This window comes from Triturus cristatus, chromosome 2_1 (genome assembly GCF_964204655.1).
Source record: "Triturus cristatus chromosome 2_1, aTriCri1.1, whole genome shotgun sequence".
Taxonomy (NCBI): Eukaryota; Metazoa; Chordata; class Amphibia; order Caudata; family Salamandridae; genus Triturus; species Triturus cristatus.
Genome location: NC_140581.1, coordinates 718,062,439 through 718,084,394, shown reverse-complemented (window position 1 = coordinate 718,084,394; position 21,956 = coordinate 718,062,439). Strand labels below are relative to the sequence as shown.

Below are 21,956 nucleotides of genomic sequence, written 5' to 3'. Positions count from 1 at the left end.
CGGCCTTCTCAAATGGTGGGATGAGCGGTGGGAGACGGAGTCTCCATGCGGCCAAGTCAGGAGGTGCCGTGACTTCCAACGCCTGCGCTTACCTTTAGACATCTGTGGAGAGCGACACCGATATCGGCTTCAGCACCTGGAACTACCCTGTGAATGGACCTCTGTTTTGGAAGATGAAGACCGTGGCCATGAAGTCTCCGAGGATCGCAACAGACACGCCATCAGGATTTTATACAGCGTTTCTTGAGCACCTTAGGCTTCAGCCTCTGGCAGGAGCCGCAATCCTCGGAGTTGTGATTTTCTCCTATACAAACTGAATGCGGGTTTGTAGCCAACATTTGACGAGCACAAGACCCACAAGGCATAAAGCCTGATGACGTGAGAAAAAAGGGACACTGTTCCCAACTGACAAAAACTGTTGAAGTAGGTCTAAAAAAAATGGCCTTAGGTGCTGCTTCTCCGTTGCAGCGCAGAAAAGAAAAACTGACGTCCGCGCACTGGAGAGAATTTATATGAGTCCACTGTTAAGAAACGTCTTTCAGACCTAAGCCAGAATCTCACTGTGCCTTTACAGCGCCAGCAATAGAACAAAAACATCTTTAGTACGCATTAGTTCAGCACGCAAGCTGTTATAACTACTTGCCTTAGGGGAGCGCATTGGTGGAAAGGAGTTGGATTTAAAGTCCAACACCTTCCCTACTGTTGCGCATACTGGAGTTGGAATAATCAATTAACCTATTCCAAAATCCAGCACCCCCTAAGGCAAATTGTTATAAGGACTTGCGTGCAGAAGGAATGCGTACTGCAGACGCATTCATTCTAATGACGGTGCTGTGAAGACACAGCATGATTCTGGCTTGCGGAATACCATCACACATTCCCGACTGACGTCACAACCGGAGTCGACATCATCACGGAGTCATAAGGCGCCGTCCCCTGGCACACAGAGGGACTGCTGAAAAATTTCCAGATCCAGTCTGATGCCTGGGGAGAATTCAAAAGTTAAGGAATCTGCGGCTAGAAGTCTCTATCAGATATTTCATATGGATACTTTTGTAGATTTGATTGTCAAAGACATTCCAGCAGCAACACACACATAATTTGAAACAAGGGATTTTACCTTAGAAGTTTAATAAAAAATGAACAGCCTATCTAATGATATCCTAAGCCAAGTTATTCTAAGCAATGCCTCAGCTCAAGCATTACAGGTACATGTTTATACAACAGAGACCAAGTACTTTCTCTACCAAGTTCTTAAGTGGATACAATCTTAAAAACAGTCCAGATCTTTTCCACAAAGAAAGCCAGGTTTGCCCATCATACCAACTTAAAATGCAAGCTCTTGAACAATATACAACTTGCTAGGTAATCACTAATCCCTTGAATAAAACCTGCTAGCAAAAATATTTGTGTATGTAAACAATGTTCATCTGCTCCCCCTACGAAAAGGCTCCAATCTCTTTTATAAACAGTCCCATGCAAACATTCACCCATATCAGATAGATGAAAAAGATTAAAGGACATAATACTCTGTATCTTTTGGTTTACATGAAAAGGAACAATGAGCACATTCTTAGCTCAGTAGGGCTAACGTTTGGTAAGTCGTTTGTGGCACCAATCATGGTGAGCTTTGCCATGCAATAAAGAGGCTCTGAAGGTACATTTGAAAACTACTAAGCAGTAAGGATCAACTCTAAAACAGAAGGAGGTGCTAGAGATAAAATAAAAGCTGGATCTGTACTGAGGAAGCAAAATTGTATGAATCTGCTCAGACTCTTAATAATTAGATTTGAAAACTGTGCCAAATTCGTCGTTTTAGAGATTAAATTGTGCAGTAATGTAACAATTTTGAAGCTAGTCACTGTCCCTCAACAGCAAAGTTTGGGCTGAGGCGTTCTCATGTTTGTTAGAGGATAGCCTTCACCACTTAATGTGTATTAAAAGAGAGTTTTTTCTTTTCATCCCTGGGGCACGGCCGTTTTACAGAAACAGGTTCCCAGTTATAACTGCTGTGACTGGCCTTAAGACAAAACACTCTTAAGTCTGTGTGCAACATATCATGGCTGCACTTAACATAATAATTAGGGCCTATGGGCCTATCATTTAGTGGTAAATCCTTCTGTAAAGAAAAGTCAGGTAAAGAATATTAGTATAGGCAGCACTTAATCCACCACCTTTTGGAATACTGGATAAAAGCGGAGGAGAAAGATAAATAGCCTCTAGTATTGTCACTTCCGTTTAATATCCTGCATTATCTATAGCTCACTAGGAATGTGTTTGGTACTCTCAACAAGGAGCAAGAAAAAAAACCTGTAAAATATTTCTCAAGATGAAGATTTTGAAGATCATTATTTTTAATTAAAATACAGTGATTTCTTCAGCAGAAACAAATTCTGCAAGCTATATCCACAAATGGTATCTCTTCAACAATTAAATAAACTTCCTGTTGAAACCATAGTCAAAACATCATTGTGTTTTCATACATCCAATGATACAATGACAGTTTTTAAAAATCTATTCTGTTTTGAATAACAATGGATTGCAGCAGCACAGTTACAACATACAGAATATTCATTTGAATACGTGGAATACAAAAATCTGCCACTTATCTGCTAAAGACAATACTTATTCTCATACCTGTTATCACTTGACTGTCCAGCAGTAGCTATCAAAGATGAGGAACTGATGAAAACAAAATCATTGGCTGTTTTGTTATGACACTGCCATGTCTAAAAGCAAAAACAAAAAAAGTATGAAAAAAGATTAATAGAAGAAATTCAACAAAGACAATTTTATATCTAGTTTGTCAAAAATAAACAAGATCGCCTACCAGGTAAGGTTTGGGTGTGCTTCCAGTAGCCGAACAATACTTCCAATTTGTTTGATACAAACTGATATGACCATCGCCATCAACAATCCCAAACTAAAATACATAAATCAAAATATGATTATTGCAACAAAGTGAACATTTTCATACATGCATTTCATAATAAATTCATGCAGCACTTGGACCATAAAATACTATGGATGTGTTTTTAATCTCAACAATGGAACCATCTTTTCTACTTTTCTGGGTCTTTTCTAATATAATAAAAATTCTTTTTTAATAGAAAATGACAGTTCTTACCAGTAAACCAGAGGTGTTTACCTCTAACAGTGGTTCCACACAGGACTTCTGAATACACAAATGTAGCTCAATATTCCCCATTACACTCGGAATCCTCAGCAGTTTCAGTTGAAAATGCAATGTTTGAGCAAATGCTTGCCCCTAATGACCAGGCACCAATTAATTCATGTCACCAAGCTCCAGATCACCAGAAAGAGGGTAAGGTAAATGGGTCATCTGGAAGAAGGGGGGCTAAAGATATTCATTGTTGGAATGTTAGAGAAACTATACATTGATGATGTGGGCCCTTAAAAGCCTTTTTACCTAGGATGGACACATCCATGGACCCCGAAATATCAGACAAACACAGTCACAACATGTTGGTCATCACTCTTGTCTAAAATGAAGCTGAATTTAAATCAAAGAAATTCATACATAAGCACAGCTAGGCTATCAAAAATACTGAAGATACCAATGTCCAATCATAGAAAATCATTTTAATGGCCAGGAAGGGGAGAGAGGTTTCAGAACAAAGGATACAATCTCCCTAACAAATATATGTAACACACCCTGTTTTTATTCATACCCAGGGAACAACTGCTAATAAAGGGATACCTGGGTGTCCCATGGGTATTTTGTATGCTAGATAAGACCCTGGTTAGAGAGGATCATAAGTGCTCCCTGACAAATGGATGGTTTTTAGGGACCAGGATGAGAGCCGATGAGGAAGCATGACACTAATAGAGTGTGCGAGAAAACAAGGTTGCCCTGGGGTTACCGGTCTTTGATATCCATTTCTATTTATCTCGATCATATGTTGTAGGATACCCATTTGTGATTCATATCAAGGATTCATAGGAACACAAAAAGAACGGATGTAACTGGCACTTCAGGACATAATAGGTTGCCAGTGCAGATAACTCCCTTAAAATAACTATGTCATTTTCTATAAGACTTATGAGGCAGCTGTCTATCAGGCTACATTAATATTTTCCTACTTGCTTCTCCTTCAAAAAATGTTTGTTAAAGAAAGTACTTGTCACTTTCACTTTTATACTAGGGTGCCTTTTAGCTTTTCCTTGGCTCCTTTTTAATGTAAAATGCATGAAATTAAGCATATTTAGCGGACGAGCACTTTTATTTTACTGTGATATTCTTTTACATTAAAAGGAATAAACATATTTTCAAAAGTGCAACAAGATTCTACACACATGCAAGAATATAGATTGTTTCAAAGTTCAATGAAGATTGCCAAGAATTAGAACCATGGGCTTATCAACTAGAGGAGACTACCTAAGAACAGTGAAGAAAGACAACTCCCAGGAGAGCTATGTACCACTGGAGCAGAGAGATACAAGGAGGGCAACAAGAAGTTTTAAACTTATTTACTCATGGAAAAGGAGTAAAGATTCAGAGGACATTATTTCTGATTTCTCTACTTTTAAGCGACAAGGGGTGATCACCCCAGGAGCAAAAGATAACCTAGGAGGAGCCCCCAAAGGAAAGAAAATTGTAGCTTACAGGATGCAAGGGCTGTGGTCAGCTGTTACAGGAAGCAAAAGGTTACTCTAGGAGAACCCTATAAGTACAACTTACTGTGGGTAAGCTGTTTCTATCAAACCGCAGAATCCTCGCTAAGAATGCTCCCCAGGCGCCAGATTGGATCCAGAAAACTTCACACAGCATTGCTCCCACGTGCCACTACGTAGCACCATGTGGCTCTGTGCTGACTCCACACCACCCTGTGGCACATGGGATCTGCATATAAGTGCCTCCTCTTTACGTGGATGTCAGTTTCTTCTTTTTTCCCTTTCCGCACCCTGAGACGCAAAGCACGAACAACTGTTGTTACCAATGTTCTGACTAACTTGGGACCTTTTAGATGTAATTAAGAGGCCCCTCCACAAAACGTGACGGTGGACGTGTTATACGGTTATAACAAATTAAGTAGGACTCTGAATCTGGATAATATGAACTTCAGTATATGGGAACTCAGATTACACATCATCAAAAAATGTTGGCCTAATTCCTACCTATCTCACAGTGCTCCATCTGAACCCCTAACCTTACCAGGGTACCAGATGGTATCAGAAACCTCAAACATGGCCACTCTTATTTCCCAAGGAAATCGTGGAAACAGATCTACCCTTTTGTTGTTACTTTTGCATGCCCAATTTAAACACAAGAAAGATACAAATACGGCTTTTCAAACACTCATTGAAACAAACGTATTCTTGTGTAGAAAGCGTGAGCTGCATTTTTTAGGCAGATGAAACGAAGCATTGTAACCAGCATTACAAGAATGGTGCAAAAGATAAGCAGTACAACCATTATAACATTACTATATGTTAATAATCCTGCCTAAATCTCTACCTATACTATCGAGAGCATAGTAGGAGTACACTCTGTCACCTCCATCGGGATAGCCTAACCCCCCCATACCTGTGTATGATGGGCCATGAAGTCGGTATGATGAAGAGCAGGCTCTCATCCTTTGCTGGATAGAGGTCAGAGTCAGCAGGGCTGCGTGACAGCGAACCGCATTCCAAGACAATTCCAGTAGAAGTGCTCCTTATATAACGAAAGCACTGTTCCAATCGCACTGGGTCAAAGATGCAGAGCTGATGCAATGTTTTGTCTGGAGCCTTAGAGCTGTCTCCAACCGGACAATATAAGTGCAAGGGCAACATGATAATACTACTTAATAGGAAATGTACTGCATGTGTAATAACTTCTCAATACATTATCGTATAAGTGTAAAACATGTAAAAAGTCACTGTTAGAAAAAGATATCAAGCGAATTTGTGAAACTAAAGAGGACACTCAGAGCAGGCCCAGATGCAACCTCACAACAGGAGGGTGGGAGGAAACTGCGGTTAGAGTGTTTACTAGAGAGAGAGTTGCCTAAGGTAATAACTTGTTCTTCTGAGGGATACTTTTTACTGCAGATTCTTCACCTTAGACTAGATTAGTATTTCGCAAATTGTGAGCCACAAGCAGATTTTTGATGTGTTGTGAATACCCAAGCAATATATAACGATTACATTAAAATCTGTATTTATCTTGTCACATTTCCTGCGCTTCAAAGACGGAGATCAAATGTCAAGCTATGTCTACTGACAAATTGTTGCTTATTGTTTTTAATATAGAGACCGATGTTTACAAACGCCTCTCACATCAGAGAAAGTAAAGTGAATTATGTGAGAATCTTCCTGGGGTACAGGGAGTGTGAAAGGAAAGGCTGTAGGATTTTCTTTTCTTAGCACAACACAATGTAAATGCCTGTAAATTAAAATTCAGCAGTTAGGAAAGCAAAAAAGAAGCACCTTATGTTTGTGATTCTGAAGGTGTGATTGAAAAAATATTTTAAGAGGATCATAACAAACCAAGACACTTTATTAGTTGATGCACAAATGATAAACATTTACTGAAACCCGATTTCCATACATTTTCATTTGTGTGCAATATAGTTTTATCAGTAAAAATGTATGTTTGTACAAATTTAGATGCCATTTCAATCAAAACTGAGCCATGACATCATGCTACCACAGGATTCATTAATTTTTTTAACACAAACTTTATTGTATTTTTATAGGACAAACAGTCCACAATACAGGATATTGGTGTCCATTTGTGAGCACGAAATAACATACTGTATTCTATAACATAGTGTCACTTTGTAGTCTTTAGTTTACGGTTTCCTTTTTGTTACAGCTTATTCAATAAAAAAAAACATGGACAGTAATCAACTACTCAAGAAAACTGCATCCTTCCAAACTAAACCAGAACATCCCATGTCACCAAAGAACCTTCGCTATGGAAATAAACGCAAGAAAGGGTGGGATGGAGAAGGAGTATCTGACTGGGTGGAGTCCCGCTTATTAGGTCTCGCCTGGCGAACACAGCACGAAAGAGCTGTCGCCAGAGAGATCTATTGTTGCTGACTTGCCTCGGAAGTGGGACAGGAGATGGGCACGCGCAAGGCTTTTGGCGGATTTGAGCCTGTGTACACGCACGTGAACACGCACGTCCACACACGCGATGTGCACATCTCCTGTCCCCCATCCGACCACATGCCAGCCCCGTTGGAGCAGCCCTCTGCAAGACGGGGCCGCTCAGAATGCCAAAAGGACACTTTGCCAAAAGGACACTGTGCCTCGATCAGGCACCAACAATAGCCCACACGGAGCCCCCCAGCCCTTCTTCACTCACCGGGCTGCTCTTCGGGGGGGGGGGGGGGGGGGTGGCTCCTCCTCGCGGCTGCAGTACTTCTCTTGCGGGGCTTCCCTGCACTCCAGGGAGCGCCGCGCTGCCGTGGTCAGCCTCGGCCGCCGCAGTCTTCACCCGGGCCCCCTCCTGGGACTTCTCTCCACTCCGGCCGCCACCGCGGTGCTCTCCCTTCAGCATGGGAGCCCCGCGTTAGCATGGCACACCGGTTTCTCTTTTTGCCGGAGCAGGCCCCGCCCACGTCCGCGGGCAAGGGCGCCTGACTTCCGGTTTGTTAGCGTCTGGGACTGAAGACTAGAAGTTAACAAGCATTTGCAATGCCATAGGTCTCGCATTGACGCGAGTTTGAACTATTGACATTTGCAAATAATAATGTCTTTTATTTTTGTTTTCGTTTTAAAAACATAAATAAAAGGCATTGTTATTTAAAATGTCCATAGCTCAAACCCGTGTCAATGCGAGACCTATTGCATTGCAAATGCTTGTTTATAAACCCAGAAAACAGTGGTGACAATAGACCTGTGATCGCCAGGGCAATAACCCGTCCAGATCAATGAACACTTATTTACTGGGACCACGTAATCACTCTGGGATCAAGATCGTGTCCCTCAAAGCTCTCCAATAACATGTCCCACTCTATTGAGATTGGTGATTTGCAGAGTCCCTTATATACACTTTCGGATAGGCCCCACTGCTTCAGTTCTTCTTGTCAGTCTGTCAGGCTTGGAGTCCTGAGGGACTTCCACCGCTGAGTGAGAAGGTGGTTTGCCAGTAATAATGCCAGATTTGGGAATCACATTTCCAACTTAGAACCCTTAGGGCCAACGAGTAACCCCAATACACAACACTCAACATTATCCCATCGGGCCAGGCCAATGACTCCACCCAGAACTCTGGTCACCCCTACCCAGAATTCTGATGGTTGTAGGCAAGCTCACAGTATGTGGAGCAAGTCTGACCTCTCTACCAGGCACCAGGGGCACATAGAGGACGCAGCCGGGTATATCCTGTTGTTTTATGCAGTGTTAGGCACACACGATGTAGAATGGCATACTGAATAAATTTGTATCTCGATCTACAAGACCCTTTCTTAGGGTATTCCAACAGTCGTGCCCATTTCTCGTCAGAGACTGCCCAGCCCAAGTCTGTTTCCCACTTCTCCCTTAGTGTATTAAGTGGTGCCATCAAGTGGTCTGGGAGGCCTTTATATAGCCATCGTACCAAGTGCCGGCCATGTCCCATTGTATGCAACGCCCTCAATAACTCATGAGTCAGTGGCTCACGATCATCAGCTGCCCAGTGATGGCGCACATACCGGAGGAGACTGGCATGCATCAGGAAAAGGTTGTTTAGGAGTGTGTGGGTATGTATGAAGTCCTCGTGTGTCATGAGGGAGCCTTCGGCAAAAGGTCACCTACCGTGGTGACCCCTTCACATTCCCAGGGAATGAGTCTCCTACACATTAGGGTGCCAGAGGCAGTGGGGAGGCCTCGCAGGGATATGATGGGTGCGTAAGGTGCCTGAACAGAGGAATACGTCATTGCCATTTTCAAGTACAACATTGCAATGCTTAACAGTAACTTGTGTGTGGGCAGTGATGGGGTCCCAGGGCACAGCAGACGGTGCAGTTGGCCACATGCCAATTGGGCCTCAGTAAGATCCATTTCCAGCAGATTATGGCCAGCCAGCCAATATGACAACAACTGCAATTGTCTGGTGATACAGTACGGCTCAAAGTCGGTAGCCCCTAGTCTTCCTCTATCCGTCGGAAGTTGTAGTTTAGCTTAGCTAACTTTACAACGTCCCTGTCCCCATATCAAATCAGTTAGTAGAGTGCTGAGTGGTCGGAAAAGCCCACTAGGGATTACAAATGGTAGGTTGAGAAAATGGCATAAATGGCGCAGTAGCATCACCATTTTGGCCAGCGCCAATCGTCCTACCACTGAAAAGGTAAAGATGTCCAAAAGGCTACCAGTGCTTTGAGCGCTGCAATTGTGCGTGAGAGATTGTCTTCTTAGATATCAGCGCTCTCTCTATATATTTGAATTCCAAAGTATCTGAACGCAGTAGGGGCCACCAGGATTACATGTTCCCCAAAGTGCAGGGAAGGTTTTGCATACATGCTAGCGAAGGAGAACACACATGATTTGTTTGTATTAATGTGGAGGCCAGAAAGGGTCTCAAAGGTGGACATCAATTGGCCCACTTCTCCATATCCTTGAACTAGAGGATCAAGTCATCAGCAAACAGCAAAATGGTGTGGACTGTGTTACCCACTGGAAAACCCCTATGACCTGCTTCCGGTCTCATTCTTTGTGCTATGGGTTCAACCGTAAGGATGAAGAGGAGCGGGGAAAGGGGGCAATCATGTCTAGTGCCTCGCAACATTAGATAAGATTGGGAGATGTGACGCCCTATTCTAGTTCTGGCTGGAGGGGCCATGTACAGTAACTTAACCCATCAGATGTAGGCCTGAGGTATCCCAAATCGGATCAGTGTGGCGAGCATATAATCCAAATTTAAGGAGTCAAACGCCTGTGGGATGTCTAATGAAAGACAACTGAGGTGGGTGTAGAAATCTCGACTAGCATCCATGATCTGAAACAAATGCCGTATATTTAACAAGGTGTTTCCGCGAAGTACAAATCCACACTGATCAATGTATCGATTGGGGAAGCATTGAAAGCAGTGTGCAGGCAAGAATCTTACTAAGTATCGAAAGCAGGCGATAAGAGTTCAACTCTCATGAAGGCTTTTTGGGTTTCAGTAAGGATGTGACTAGTGCTTCACTAGTGGAGGAGGGAAGTAGTCCTGCGTCTAAGGATGTGTTACACAAACTTTCTATATTTGAGATCAGCTGAGTGGAGTAGGTAGAGTAGAATTCCACCTGGAGTCTGTTGGTGTTATTACACACTAGTTCCTTCAGGGCCCCTCTGATTTTGTTTGCCATGATTGGCGCAAATAGGTCCTACCTATCTGTTGCCTGCACTCTGGGGAAGTACGCCCTCCGTAGGAACTCCTGTAACTCTATAAGGCTATAAGTGGGGTGTGAAGAGTGCAATTCCATGTAATAGTCTTGAAAGGCTAAGTTAATCTTGAGTTGTGTGACCACTGTTCCCCGTTTTGGGGTATCCACTGCTCGAATTGGAGTGGGGCAGAGGTCTGGATGTATCATACGCACCAAAACAGTACCCGATCTGTCCGCCTCTGTGTGTATTGGCGATAGACCATCACCCTGAGGCGTTCAAGTAGCTCCGCATACTATACCCTAGCCTCTTGTAACCGAGGACCAGAATCAGTATTTTCTGACGCTGCCTTCTCAAGGGGCCCCAGTGAGTCTCCTACCTTTTGGAGATCCCGAAGGACCACCCTCCTAGCTCCTACCACTGAATTAATGGCAGAGCCACAAATTACTACCTTGAATGATTCCCATTCTATGATGGGAGAGGGAGCAGTGCCAGTCGTAATCGTGAAATACTTTATGGCGGTCACCAGGGTGTCACGAAAGACAACGTCTTCCAGTAGGCCTGGCTGTAGCTGCCACGTGGGGTATGGGGCTAGAACCCTGCCCCATGATAACAAAATCTCCAGGGGTTTATGATCTGAGATGGATTTGCCTAGGTAAGAGGCATGCATAATGTTCAATTAGAGTTGTGTTGGGCATAGGAAGTGAGCTAGTCGTGTGTACAGCGAATGTGGATATGAGTAAAAAGAGTATTCCCTCATTCCTTCATTCTGACCTCGCCACACATCTGTAAGTCCCCATCCCATCTAACCACTGCTTCAACATTCTGGCCTGATGAGCCAGTGCTGTCCCAGGTAGCGGGGGGTGCGATATATCAAGCGTCCCGGTGTGTACAGCATTACAAATCTCCCCCGAGCATCTAGGGGTATAAAGCCCAGTCAGTTAGCACAGTCAACAAGTGTGTATAAAAAGCTTTGTGCTCTGTACTGAGGCATATATGCAGCCGAGGACTATATTGTCCTCACCCAGGGTGCCTCTCACCAGCACAAATCGACCATGTGTATCCACCCTAGAGTCCTGTAGCACAAACGTCACATTGACACAGTCATTCCGCCGCTCCACATGCAAAGGGCGAGTAGGAGGTGTGGAATAGTTGGCCCCACCAACGCTTATGTAATTTTTAGGCCTCTGCAGCAACCAGATGCATTTCTTGGAGGAAGGGAAAATGGGCCTGGTGCCGGTGCAGTTGGGCCGAGATCCTATGCCTTTTTTGTATGGTTACCACACCCCACACATTACAAGTTACTAGTTTGTATTGCTTAGTCCCTGATACCATCAATTTTCCTGTAATATTGGATACACATCTGGGTGTGGCGCGCCTATAAACAGCCCCCCTCCCCCAGGGTTAGTGGTGACACATATAAACATTTTTTTAAATGCTCCCCAAATACCAGTGATTGTGGGTCATTCGAGCAAACCTGTAAAAGAAACGTTATCATTTCAAACTTATACAATCAGGTGCATCTGCTATAGGGGTGAAACCAACCAACCCAGCTAGGTGTGTTGTATTTTTTCAGTTCAGTCCGGAGAGCGGTCAAGGACAATCCGGACCCCTGTGCCCTGAACCAGTGCCCAGTAGGGATAGTTAGTATTTCACTGCCATCGTGATGTACCCATTATTGTATATCGGGGGATGTTGTAATAGTAGGCAGCCGCTGATCCCAGTCCGTAGGAACTTTGATTCATATAAGAATCTAGGAAACGAGTTAACCATGAGGGTGCATAACTTCTATGTGGGGGTACCATATCATGCATTGAGTTCAGCCTGACAATCGTGGAGAGGTCTTTCCCTATAAATCATCTGCAGTTTGCGGAGTAACTGTAGGGAACAACGCCACACTTCCTGCAGTATCTGAGTCAGAAGACACCATTATGGGATGAGCTGATAATCGGTGCGGAGAGTGCAGTGTGGTGGCATAGCGAATGGCTGCCAGTTGTCCCTCCAGCACCTGTGGTGGGTAGGGGGTACCCCGGCCCCAACTGTCCTTCTGAGATGCAAGGTTCCTCTGCCTCTTCTTCATCCTGCATCTTACCCTCAGTGGTGCCGTTGCTCTATGTTCCAGACTCCAGGAATCTGGGAAGTGTTGGTCCAGCCAGTGAAAGACCTGTTCTGGGGTCTTAAAGAAATGTGCTTGTTGATTTTGCAGTGCCTGGAGTCTGGCTGGAAAAAGGAAGGCATATATGAGGCCCTCATCACGAAACCGCCTCTTGGTCTACTGAAAGGAAGCTCGCCTCCTCTGCACAGCAACAATATAATCCAGGAAGAAAGAAACCATCACAATGTCAGCAAGGATACGTGTTCAGTCTCGGGCCGCATGAGACAGTGCATCACAATGAATAAGGATCTTGGCCACAATTGGCCCTGGAGGAGCACCAGGGATTGGTTTGTTGGATTGGTTTCTTGGTGGGGACCCTGTGTGCCCTCTCGACCACAAACATGTCCAAGAGCCCTGTGGGAGCCACTGTCATCCAGAGCCATTCCTCTATAAACCGGGTGGCTCTAATTCCTTATTTGCCCTCTGGAAGTCCAATGAAGCAATCGTTATTGCGGCACGCTCTTCTCAGTCTTACAATAGATCCACTTGACGCAGCAACTACGGCACTTGTGTAGTGAGTTGTTCATGGTCTGGGGCCAATGTTGAGAGTGTCAGTTCATTTGCTTTGACTCTGTCGGATAATTTGAAATGGCCATTTTATAACAGACTCACATCCGTAGTGATGACCCCTTTTCCATGCTCCATCACCTGACCCGAATCTCTGATTTCCCGTAGTATTAATGCCAGTTTATCCAGAAGAGGCAATGTCAGTATCAACAGTCCTAGCTGGGGAGCTGTTCAACGGAAGTGACTAGAAGCGAACCAACAAGATTAACCTGTCTGTTTTGGTCCTGGTGCGCCCCATGAAAATCTTTAGCAACCACCAGTAAGTGTTTATGATCTCATGGATTTGTGATTGTACTGCAGCGCTGTGGGCCTGCCCCAATGAACCCCCATCCGTGGGAACAGTGTCACAATCAGAGGGACCCTCAGGAGATTTCCCCCAGATTTCACTAGTCCAGTCCCATTTTGGGCCTCAATCAGAGGGCTGTGGGCCCAGCCTTTTCAGAGTGCCACTGTAGTGGGTGCTAGGACTTCTGTATCAGACCAGCACCCTCAGGTTAAAGCACTAGGCTCAGTTATCACCAGACTGGGGCACCATGTTCCCTTTCCCTGTGCCTGCCAATCACTCAAGTTGTGTCCCCCTCAGGGTCCCCCAACACGCTCCCCACACAGTTGGCCCAGTTGTACAGCTATCGTGTGGAGGTCTCAATGCCGAGCCAGGGGGAGGACATCTGCGGCAGCGACAAACCCAGAGGGATCTCCAGTGCACTATTTTGGCTGCCTCTTCCGCTTGCTATCCACATCCAGGGGTTCTACCGCAAACATACCTTCTTACGCTTGACGATACTGCCAGCACATAACTCTAATAATGCTGCTCTACACATACGCCCGTAGTGACCACACAGGGGGACCCTACATGCAGTGAATATACATCATGCATAACATCTGTAGGCTATAAAGTCCGTTTCCTTACACGGTTCTCATTCTTGCCACTCCTGGTCCTTACTGTACGCTTGCATCTAAAGGGGATTGAAATGCATTGTCTATCCAATAATTGTTGACTTCTATGCCTGTGCTGTACCTTTTTTGAAAAAAAAAGTTTAAAAAAAAAAGTATTAAGAGTCTTTCATGCTGCGCCGCAGGTCTATCACTGCCCCCAGGGCACAGCATGGGCATACTCTTCCACTTGCATGCCGCTCATGTGGGCTCCTCTTCACCTCTTTGGAAATTACCAGGGCCCAGCTTCATGTCTACCTGCTGTCACGGCTGGACTGTGCGCTGGGTGCTGCAGCCGTAATGCCCTGGCTGCACGATCTGTTCAGTTGCTCCACCAGGTGTCTCCACTTACAGAATGCCGCCAGTCAGGCTCGGTTCCCCAGGGGGTCAGGAGCCCACAGCACGCATGCTTTCCCTGGCCTCCCATCAGGGAATCTCGTACACTATCTTCTTTCTCCTCACCTTGGAATCATTGACATCAGACTCACCAGCATCAAGGCCGCCTGGCCCTGCTCGTCCTGCAGCCAGAGGCAGCCAGCAGTGGAGGTCCGTTGTCCTGAGCACTGTTTCTGGGATACAGACGGGCACTGACTTCTGTGGTCATCCACCTCCCCCCATTTTGGTAGTAAAGTGCTGCCGCCAACTTGGTTGTCTCAGGAGTCTCAGTTGTGTGCAACAGTCTCTCCATTTGTCCCTCAATGTCGCCATCTCAAGTATAGCAGTCGATGGTACTGGTGCAAGTGCAATTAGGGCCGGATTACAGGGCCTGGATGCTAGAGCTCGCAAGCTACACGCCCGCCATGCCTGGATGTTGGCCACGCCCCCGACCACAGGCTTCTTTAGTTACATTAAAAAAAGGCAAGCATGGGAAGGCCTAGGGGTGAATAGGACATTGGTGGGTCTGGGATCCGCAATGGGCTCCGTCCTTGGTGGCTTGAACCAAGAGCATAGACTGGTATGGCAAAATGGAGGAAATTATATAAATTGCATGGGTTGCCCACGTACATTTGAGCCCATATGAAGGAAATGCTAGACATACCATGATTACCATGATCAAGTTAGCTAGAGTTACCGGATTAAACCCAAACAATGAAACAAAGCGAGTGCTAAGGGGCCTGGGTAAGAGGAACTGGATGGCACTATGTATGCGATATATGTCAAAAGAAGAGCAACTGTATCTTATGATGTTGTTTTATCTAGATATGAAAAAAAATTATATAAACAAATGGCCAGACTCATGTCCACTAAAGCTAGGTGGGTCACAAAGGTTTTTCGTTCTAAAGAACAAGTTACTTACCTTCGGTAACGCTTTTTCTGGTGGATACAGTATCTGCCTGTGGATTCCTCACCTTGTGAATATCCCCTGCGCCAGCAACATTCGGAAACTTTTGTAGCAGTCCACACCGATGAGGTCGAAGACGACGTCACAGAGACACGGCTCCGCTCGCGACTCCGCTGACGTCACCGGCTCCATAAGAAGACCTCGTCGGCGTGATGACGTCAGTTCCGCCCTTTTTTCCGTGCCTTCGAGGCACACGGACGGACTGACAACAATATATACACAGTATACACAGTACATAATATACTAATCAACACACCCAGTGTGGAAAATAAATAGAAAGGCAAAAGAAATAACACAATGCCTTTGACAGCAACAAATACATTTTGAAATACCATTATTAGAATTGTAGGTATACAAGGGTGGACAATGGGGAGGCAGGTGGGTCAGTGAGGAATCCACAGGCAGATACTGTATACACCAGAAAAAGCGTTACCAAAGGTAAGTAACTTGTTCTTCTGATGGATACATCTGCCAGTGGATTCCTCACCTTGTGAATAGATTCCCACAGCAGTTCCCACTCCCGGAGGAGGATGTCCACCCTTCTATACCAAAAAGTCCTGAAGGACGGAACGAGCAAAGTGTCCGTCCCTCCTCACCTCGGTATCTAAGCAGTAATGCTTTGTGAAAGTGTAAAGGGAGGCACAAGTTGCCGCCCTACAAATGTCCTCCACAGGAACACCTCTAGACAAAGCAGAAGTCGAAGACTTAGCTCTAGTGGAATGAGCCCTTAAACCCTCTGGAGGTTCCTTACCAGCCAAAGAGTAGCATATCTTGATGCACAAGACAATCCATCTGGAAAGGGTGCGCTTGTGCACCGCTCTGCCTTTCCTGCAGCCAACAAAGCCAACGAAGAGCTGGTCATCAACTCGTACGTCTTTTATCCTGTCAAGGTAGAAGCTCACCGCCCTCTTAGGGTCCAGACGGTGAAGCCGCTCCTCCTCCTTGGAAGGGTGCGGGGGAGGATAGAAGGTAGGGAGGGTAATGGACTGCCCCAGACGGAAGGGAGTAACCACCTTAGGCAGAAAAGCAGCCCTGGTCCTGAGTACCATTCTTTCAGCATGAGTGGTCAAGAACGGGGGTTTTGAACTTAGAGCTTGAAGCTCACTTACCCTCCTTGCCGAGGTGAACGCAATGAGAAAAAACGTCTTGAAAGACAACAGTCTCAAGGGACACTTGTGTAAGGGCTCGAAGGGAGAACCCATCAGGTAAGTTAAGACAAGATTTAAGTACCATTGAGGCACAATAAAAGGAGTAGGAGGAAACTTGTTTGTAAGGCCCTTTAGAAATCGTAAAACAATTGGTGATTTGAACAAAGACGGCTGATCCGGCAAACAAAGAAAAGCTGACAAAGCCGATAAGTATCCCTTTACAGTGGCCACAGCAAAGCCTTGCTGAGCAAGAGAAAGGGCAAACTGCAGAATGTCAGCTAAACGAGCCCTCAAAAGATCAATTGACTTCTCTCCACACCAGAGAAAAAATTTAGACCACCTATAGGAATAGATAGATTTAGTGGAATGACGTCTGGCAGACAAAATTACATCTACCACATCTGGCGGAAGAGAGAAAGAATTCAGGTTGCCCCGTTCAATCTCCAGGCATGAAGGTGTAAGCTCTGGAGGTGTGGGTATAGAACCTGCGAGAGGAGGTCTGCCCTCAGAGGGAGACGGAGCGGAGGGCACGAGGAGAGGTGGAGAAGATCTGTATACCACACCCTTCTTGGCCAATCCGGGGCAATCAATATGACTTGGGCCCGGTCTTGGCGAATCTTCCTCAGAACCCGAGGAATCAAGGGTATGGGAGGAAACGCGTAAAGGAGATGTGAGTCCCATCTCAACTGAAACGCGTCCCCCAAAGCTCCCTGCAACGGATACTGGAGACTGCAGAATGACGGGCAGTGAGCGTTCTCGTGAGTGGCAAACAGGTCCACCCGAGGAGTTCCCCACATCCGAAAGACGTGACGAACCACCTCCGGATGAAGCCTCCAGTCGTGGTTGGCGGAGAACTTCCGACTGAGACTGTATGCACGTACGTTCAGAACCCCGGCCAGATGATTTACCATCAGACAAATCTGATGATCCTGAGCCCAGGACCAGAGACGCAGAGCCTCTCTGCAGAGACAATGCGAGCCCACTCCTCCCTGCTTGTTGACATACCACATCGCGGTAGTATTGTCCATCAGGACTTGAACCGACTGACCGTGAAGGGAAGGGAGAAAGGCCTTGAGCGCCAAATGTATCGCCCGCAATTCTAGAAGGTTGATGTGAAGCAACCTTTCCCCTGGAGACCAAAGACCCTTAATCTCCAGATCCCCCAGATGAGCACCCCACCCTAAAGTGGATGCATCCGTTATTACCGTGGCCGCCGATGGAGGTAGATGGAACGGCTTTCCTTGAGACAGATTGCCCTCCACGCTCCACCAAGATAGATCCGCCGCAGCTTCTCTGGAGACCCTCACCGACTCCCTGAGATCTCCTCTGTGCTGATACCACTGCCTGCGGAGGCACCACTGGAGCGCCCTCATGTGCCAGCGTGCATGGTTGACCAACAGAATGCAGGAAGCAAACAGACCGAGCAGGCGAAGGACCTTCAGGACTGGAACGACCGCTCCATTGTAAAATAAAGGAATCAATTCCTGTATGTCGAGAATTCTCTGTGGAGGTGGGAATGCCCGACACACAGTAGTGTCCAGTACCGCACCTATGAACAGGTTGCGCTGAGAGGGCACCAGGTGAGATTTGGGCACGTTTATCGAGAAACCCAATTTGTACAAAAGCTGAGTTGTATCCTGCAGATGATGAAGCGACTCCGCTTTGATCAGCCAGTCGTCCAGATAGGGGAAAACTGAAATCCCAGACCTTCTGAGATGGGCTGCCACCACTGCCATCACCTTCGTGAAGACTCGAGGTGCAGTAGTAAGACCAAACGGAAGGACCGCAAACTGATAATGCTGCGACCCTACCGTAAATCGGAGATACTTCCTGTGCGACTTCAGGATGGGAATGTGAAAATACGCATCCTGCAAGTCGATCGACACCATCCAGTCCTCCTGATTCAGCGCTTGAAGAGCCTGCGCAAAGGTGAGCATCTTGAACTTCTCTTGCTTCAGATAAAGATTCGAGATCCTGAGGTCCAATATCGGACGCAATCTGCCGTCCTTTTTCGGAATCAGAAGATACCGCGAGTAGCATCCCTGACCCCACTCCTGCTCTGTAACCACCTCTATTGCACCTTTCTCTATTAACTTCTGGACTTCATCCTGTAGGAGAAGACGGTGGTTCTCTGAGCAAACCCCTTGACAAGGAGGGGAATTTGGAGGGAATTCCCGAAAGGGAATTGCATACCCATTTTCTACAAGATCTAGAACCCAAAGGTCCGTAGTAACCGATTCCCAATCTTGTAGAAAATGGGTAAGCCGGCCCCCCACAGGACCAACATGATCCAGAATGGTGGATCTAGGGGTGCTTTCGGGTGGTGGGAGGGGCTGAGGAAGAGGAGGAGGAGGAGAGCTGCCGGCCACGAGTGCGACCCCTGATTCTGCCTCGGTACCCCTTATACATAGTGCTCTGCTGCTGCTGCTGCTGTTGCCGCTGTGGCTGTCCGTATGAACAAAAGTAGACCTTCTGAAGCCCCTGTACCTCTTGAAAGAGCCTCTTGGCTGAGTTTGAAGGCCCAAAGATTTAGCCGTGGCCTTACTCTCCTTAAATCTTTCCAGCGCAGCATCGCTTTCTTGCCAAAAAGACCAGAGCCATCAAAATGCAAGTCCAAGAGCGTTGACTGGACATCAGGGTAAAATTCCGATGATTTCAGCCACGCACCTCTCCTAGTGGCAACAGATGATCACATGACTCTTGCCACGAGTCAGCAGTGTCCAATCCACTCTGGATCACCTGATGCGCCACCGCCTGGGCATCCGAAAGGATCTCATTAAAACCAACCCTATCCTCTTCTGATAGTTTCGGGGCTAGTTGTTTAGCTGAGTCCATGAGAGCATGTACATAACGTCCCAAGAGACAGGTAGCATTCATTGATTTAAGAGCTATGCTGGCCGAAGAAAAGACCTTCTTGGCCGATTGATCCAGCTTTTTTGCTTCCCTATCACTCGGGACCTGGGGAAATGAACCCGATGATTTCCTCGAACATGCAGCCTGAACAACCAGACTCTCAGGAGAAGGGTGAGATGTTAAAAATTCCGGGTCTCCAGGAGCTGTCCGATACCTCCTGGCGACGGCTTTTGAAACTGCCGGAGCAGAAAAGGGCTTACGCCACACCTCCATCACTGGCTCTAAGATGGCATCGTTAAAAGGAAGCAGAGGTTCAGAAACAGCAGAAGGAAAGTGCAGAACTTCCGTCAAAATGTTTGGCTTGAACTCAGCAGACGGCAGCTGCAGATCTAAAAGTTCAGCCGCTTTTCTTATAACGTCATGGTATGGCGCCACATCCTTCGAAGGGACATCAGAAGGAGGAGTAATCTCCCATTCGGGTGACAAGTCCAGGCCACTAGCCTCTTTCAACTCTTCAAAAACATCGTCCGACTCCATGAGTTCCCCTTCTTCTACCTCCTCCATAAGGTAACTTCGCTCATCCAGTATCCTCTGAGCCTCCCTCCTAGATATAATTCTCACAACCGGCGTCGGCGGCACCATGATCGACGGCGCCGGTGCCGGCGTCGAACGTGGATCCATAGGAGCAGCCGGCGTCGAGCGAGGTCGAGTTGGCGCCGGTGAAGAAGGGAGCGGCGTCGAAGCTCTCGGCGCCAGTAGATGCCAAGACAGCATCGCCAGAAAAAATGGCATGAAGGGAGCCTGAGGATAGGCTTGAGGAACTCCCAAACTGAAGGCCATAGGACCCAGAGGACCCGAAGGTGCACCAGAGGGGTACATGGCTCTGGAGAAGACTCCATACATCCCATTAAGATAATGCGTGGGGTCCTGACCTGGTCCTGGGAACGCAGGGTACTGTTCAGGCATCACCGGACTCGGGCCAACCGGCGCCGACGGTGGAATCTGCGGGGCCGAATGCTCACCCGGAACTGGAAGCTCTTCAATCGGAGCCGGGGACGAAGCCGGAGCCGGAGATGGAACCGGCGTCGGAGATGGAGCCGGCGTCGGAGATGGAGCCGGAGCCGGAGAATGTTCCGGTGAAGCCACAGGTGAAGACAGGCCAACAGGTGAATCCGGAACGGGTGAGGGGACACAAAGTCCTTACGGCATCGAGAGGGCGACGTCGATCTCGGAGCCGCATTCTTATCCGAGTGACGCCGAGAGGAATGCCTCCTCTTCTTGTGCTTCCTGGATTTGGAAGCATGCCCCGAAGTCGACTTCGAAGCCAACCTCGATCTCGACCTAGATCTTGACCTCGTCCTCGATTTTCTCCGGCCTCTTTTCTCTTTCTTCATCCTCGCGATGAAAAGCATTGCTTCCCTCTCCTTGAGAGCCTTGGAACTCATCTTGCGGCAGCAAGAACATCCCTCGACATCATGGTTCGATGACAGGCACCATACGCAGTCGTCATGTGGATCCGTAATGGACATATGCTTCCCACATTCACGACAGGGTTTGAATCCTGACTTCTTCGTCGACATTTCTACGGAAGAAGACAAAGAGAAGCAGTAGAAAAACAAAGTAACAGTAAAGCTACAGATAGAGATTCCCGAAATCCGTTGGCGTTGACGGCGCAGAAAAAAGGGAACTGACGTCATCACGCCAACGAGGTCTTCTTATGGAGCCGGTGACATCAGCGGAGTCACGAGCAGAGCCGTGCCTCTGTGATGTCGTCTCCGACCTCATCGGTGTGGACTGCTACAAAAGTTTCCGAATGTTGCTGGCGCAGGGGATATTCACAAGGTGAGGAATCCACTGGCAGATGTATCCATCATAAACTTGAGACATGGTTTGGAAAGATTTGGGAAGCACTGGACCAAATACCAAGCAATAGCTCTCCAGGTGGAGGGTATGTGAAGTGGACGAAATGTTCTTCTCATCAGGCCGGACTGTCAAGACTGTAGTGCTTCATGAATGTATGTACTGATGCCCTTGCCACACTCTGGCAGATGTCGAGCAAAGGCACCCTGCGGGTCAACGCAGTGGTAGCAGCCTTAACCCTAGTGGAATGAGCTCCCAAACCTTATGAGGGATGCTTCAAGGTCAGTGCATAGAAAATCTTAATGCAAAAGATTATTCCCCTCGAAAGGGCCCTATTCTGTGCAAGGGAACCCCACAAAAAGTTGATAGTCGACTTATTGGTCATTGTTATGAGTAATGTAAGAACTCTTGATGGGTATCAAAGAACACAAACAGAGGGTTAGACTACTCAACATGGAAGGACGCCATGACTTTTGGCATGAATAACCGAGTCCTCAGCACCAACATGTCCAGGAAAAAGGTAGTACAGGGCAACTGAACTGAAAATGACTGTAGTTTACTCATTAGATTATGTAATGTAATCATAAGAAGGAAAACTTTTTTTAAAGTTAGAAGACACAACAAGCAGCTATGCATGGGCTCAAAGGGCATAATCATGAGAAACATCAGGAACATGGCCAACTGGTGGAGAAGACGGCTGCAAGCTGATGTGGATCCGGAGTCAAAATAATTGAATTTCCCTAACATTTGCTTGAATATCAAGAACTCCTACATAGATCTTGTCCCTTGAGCGAGAACT

At 46.6% G+C, this 21,956-nt stretch overlaps 1 protein-coding gene across 2 annotated transcripts in view; it reads right to left on the bottom strand.

Annotated features, from left to right (window-relative positions):
• Positions 1 to 21,956, bottom strand: part of DMXL1 (Dmx like 1) — a 1,781,042-nt gene that overhangs the window by 91,711 nt on the left and 1,667,375 nt on the right. For both annotated transcript variants that reach the window (XM_085632653.1, XM_085632652.1), the window contains 2 exons: positions 2,831 to 2,923; positions 2,638 to 2,729 (listed from right to left, as the gene is read on the bottom strand). In XM_085632653.1, the coding sequence (XP_085488779.1) occupies positions 2,638 to 2,729; positions 2,831 to 2,923 (185 nt within the window). The remainder of the gene's footprint in view (positions 1 to 2,637; positions 2,730 to 2,830; positions 2,924 to 21,956) is intronic.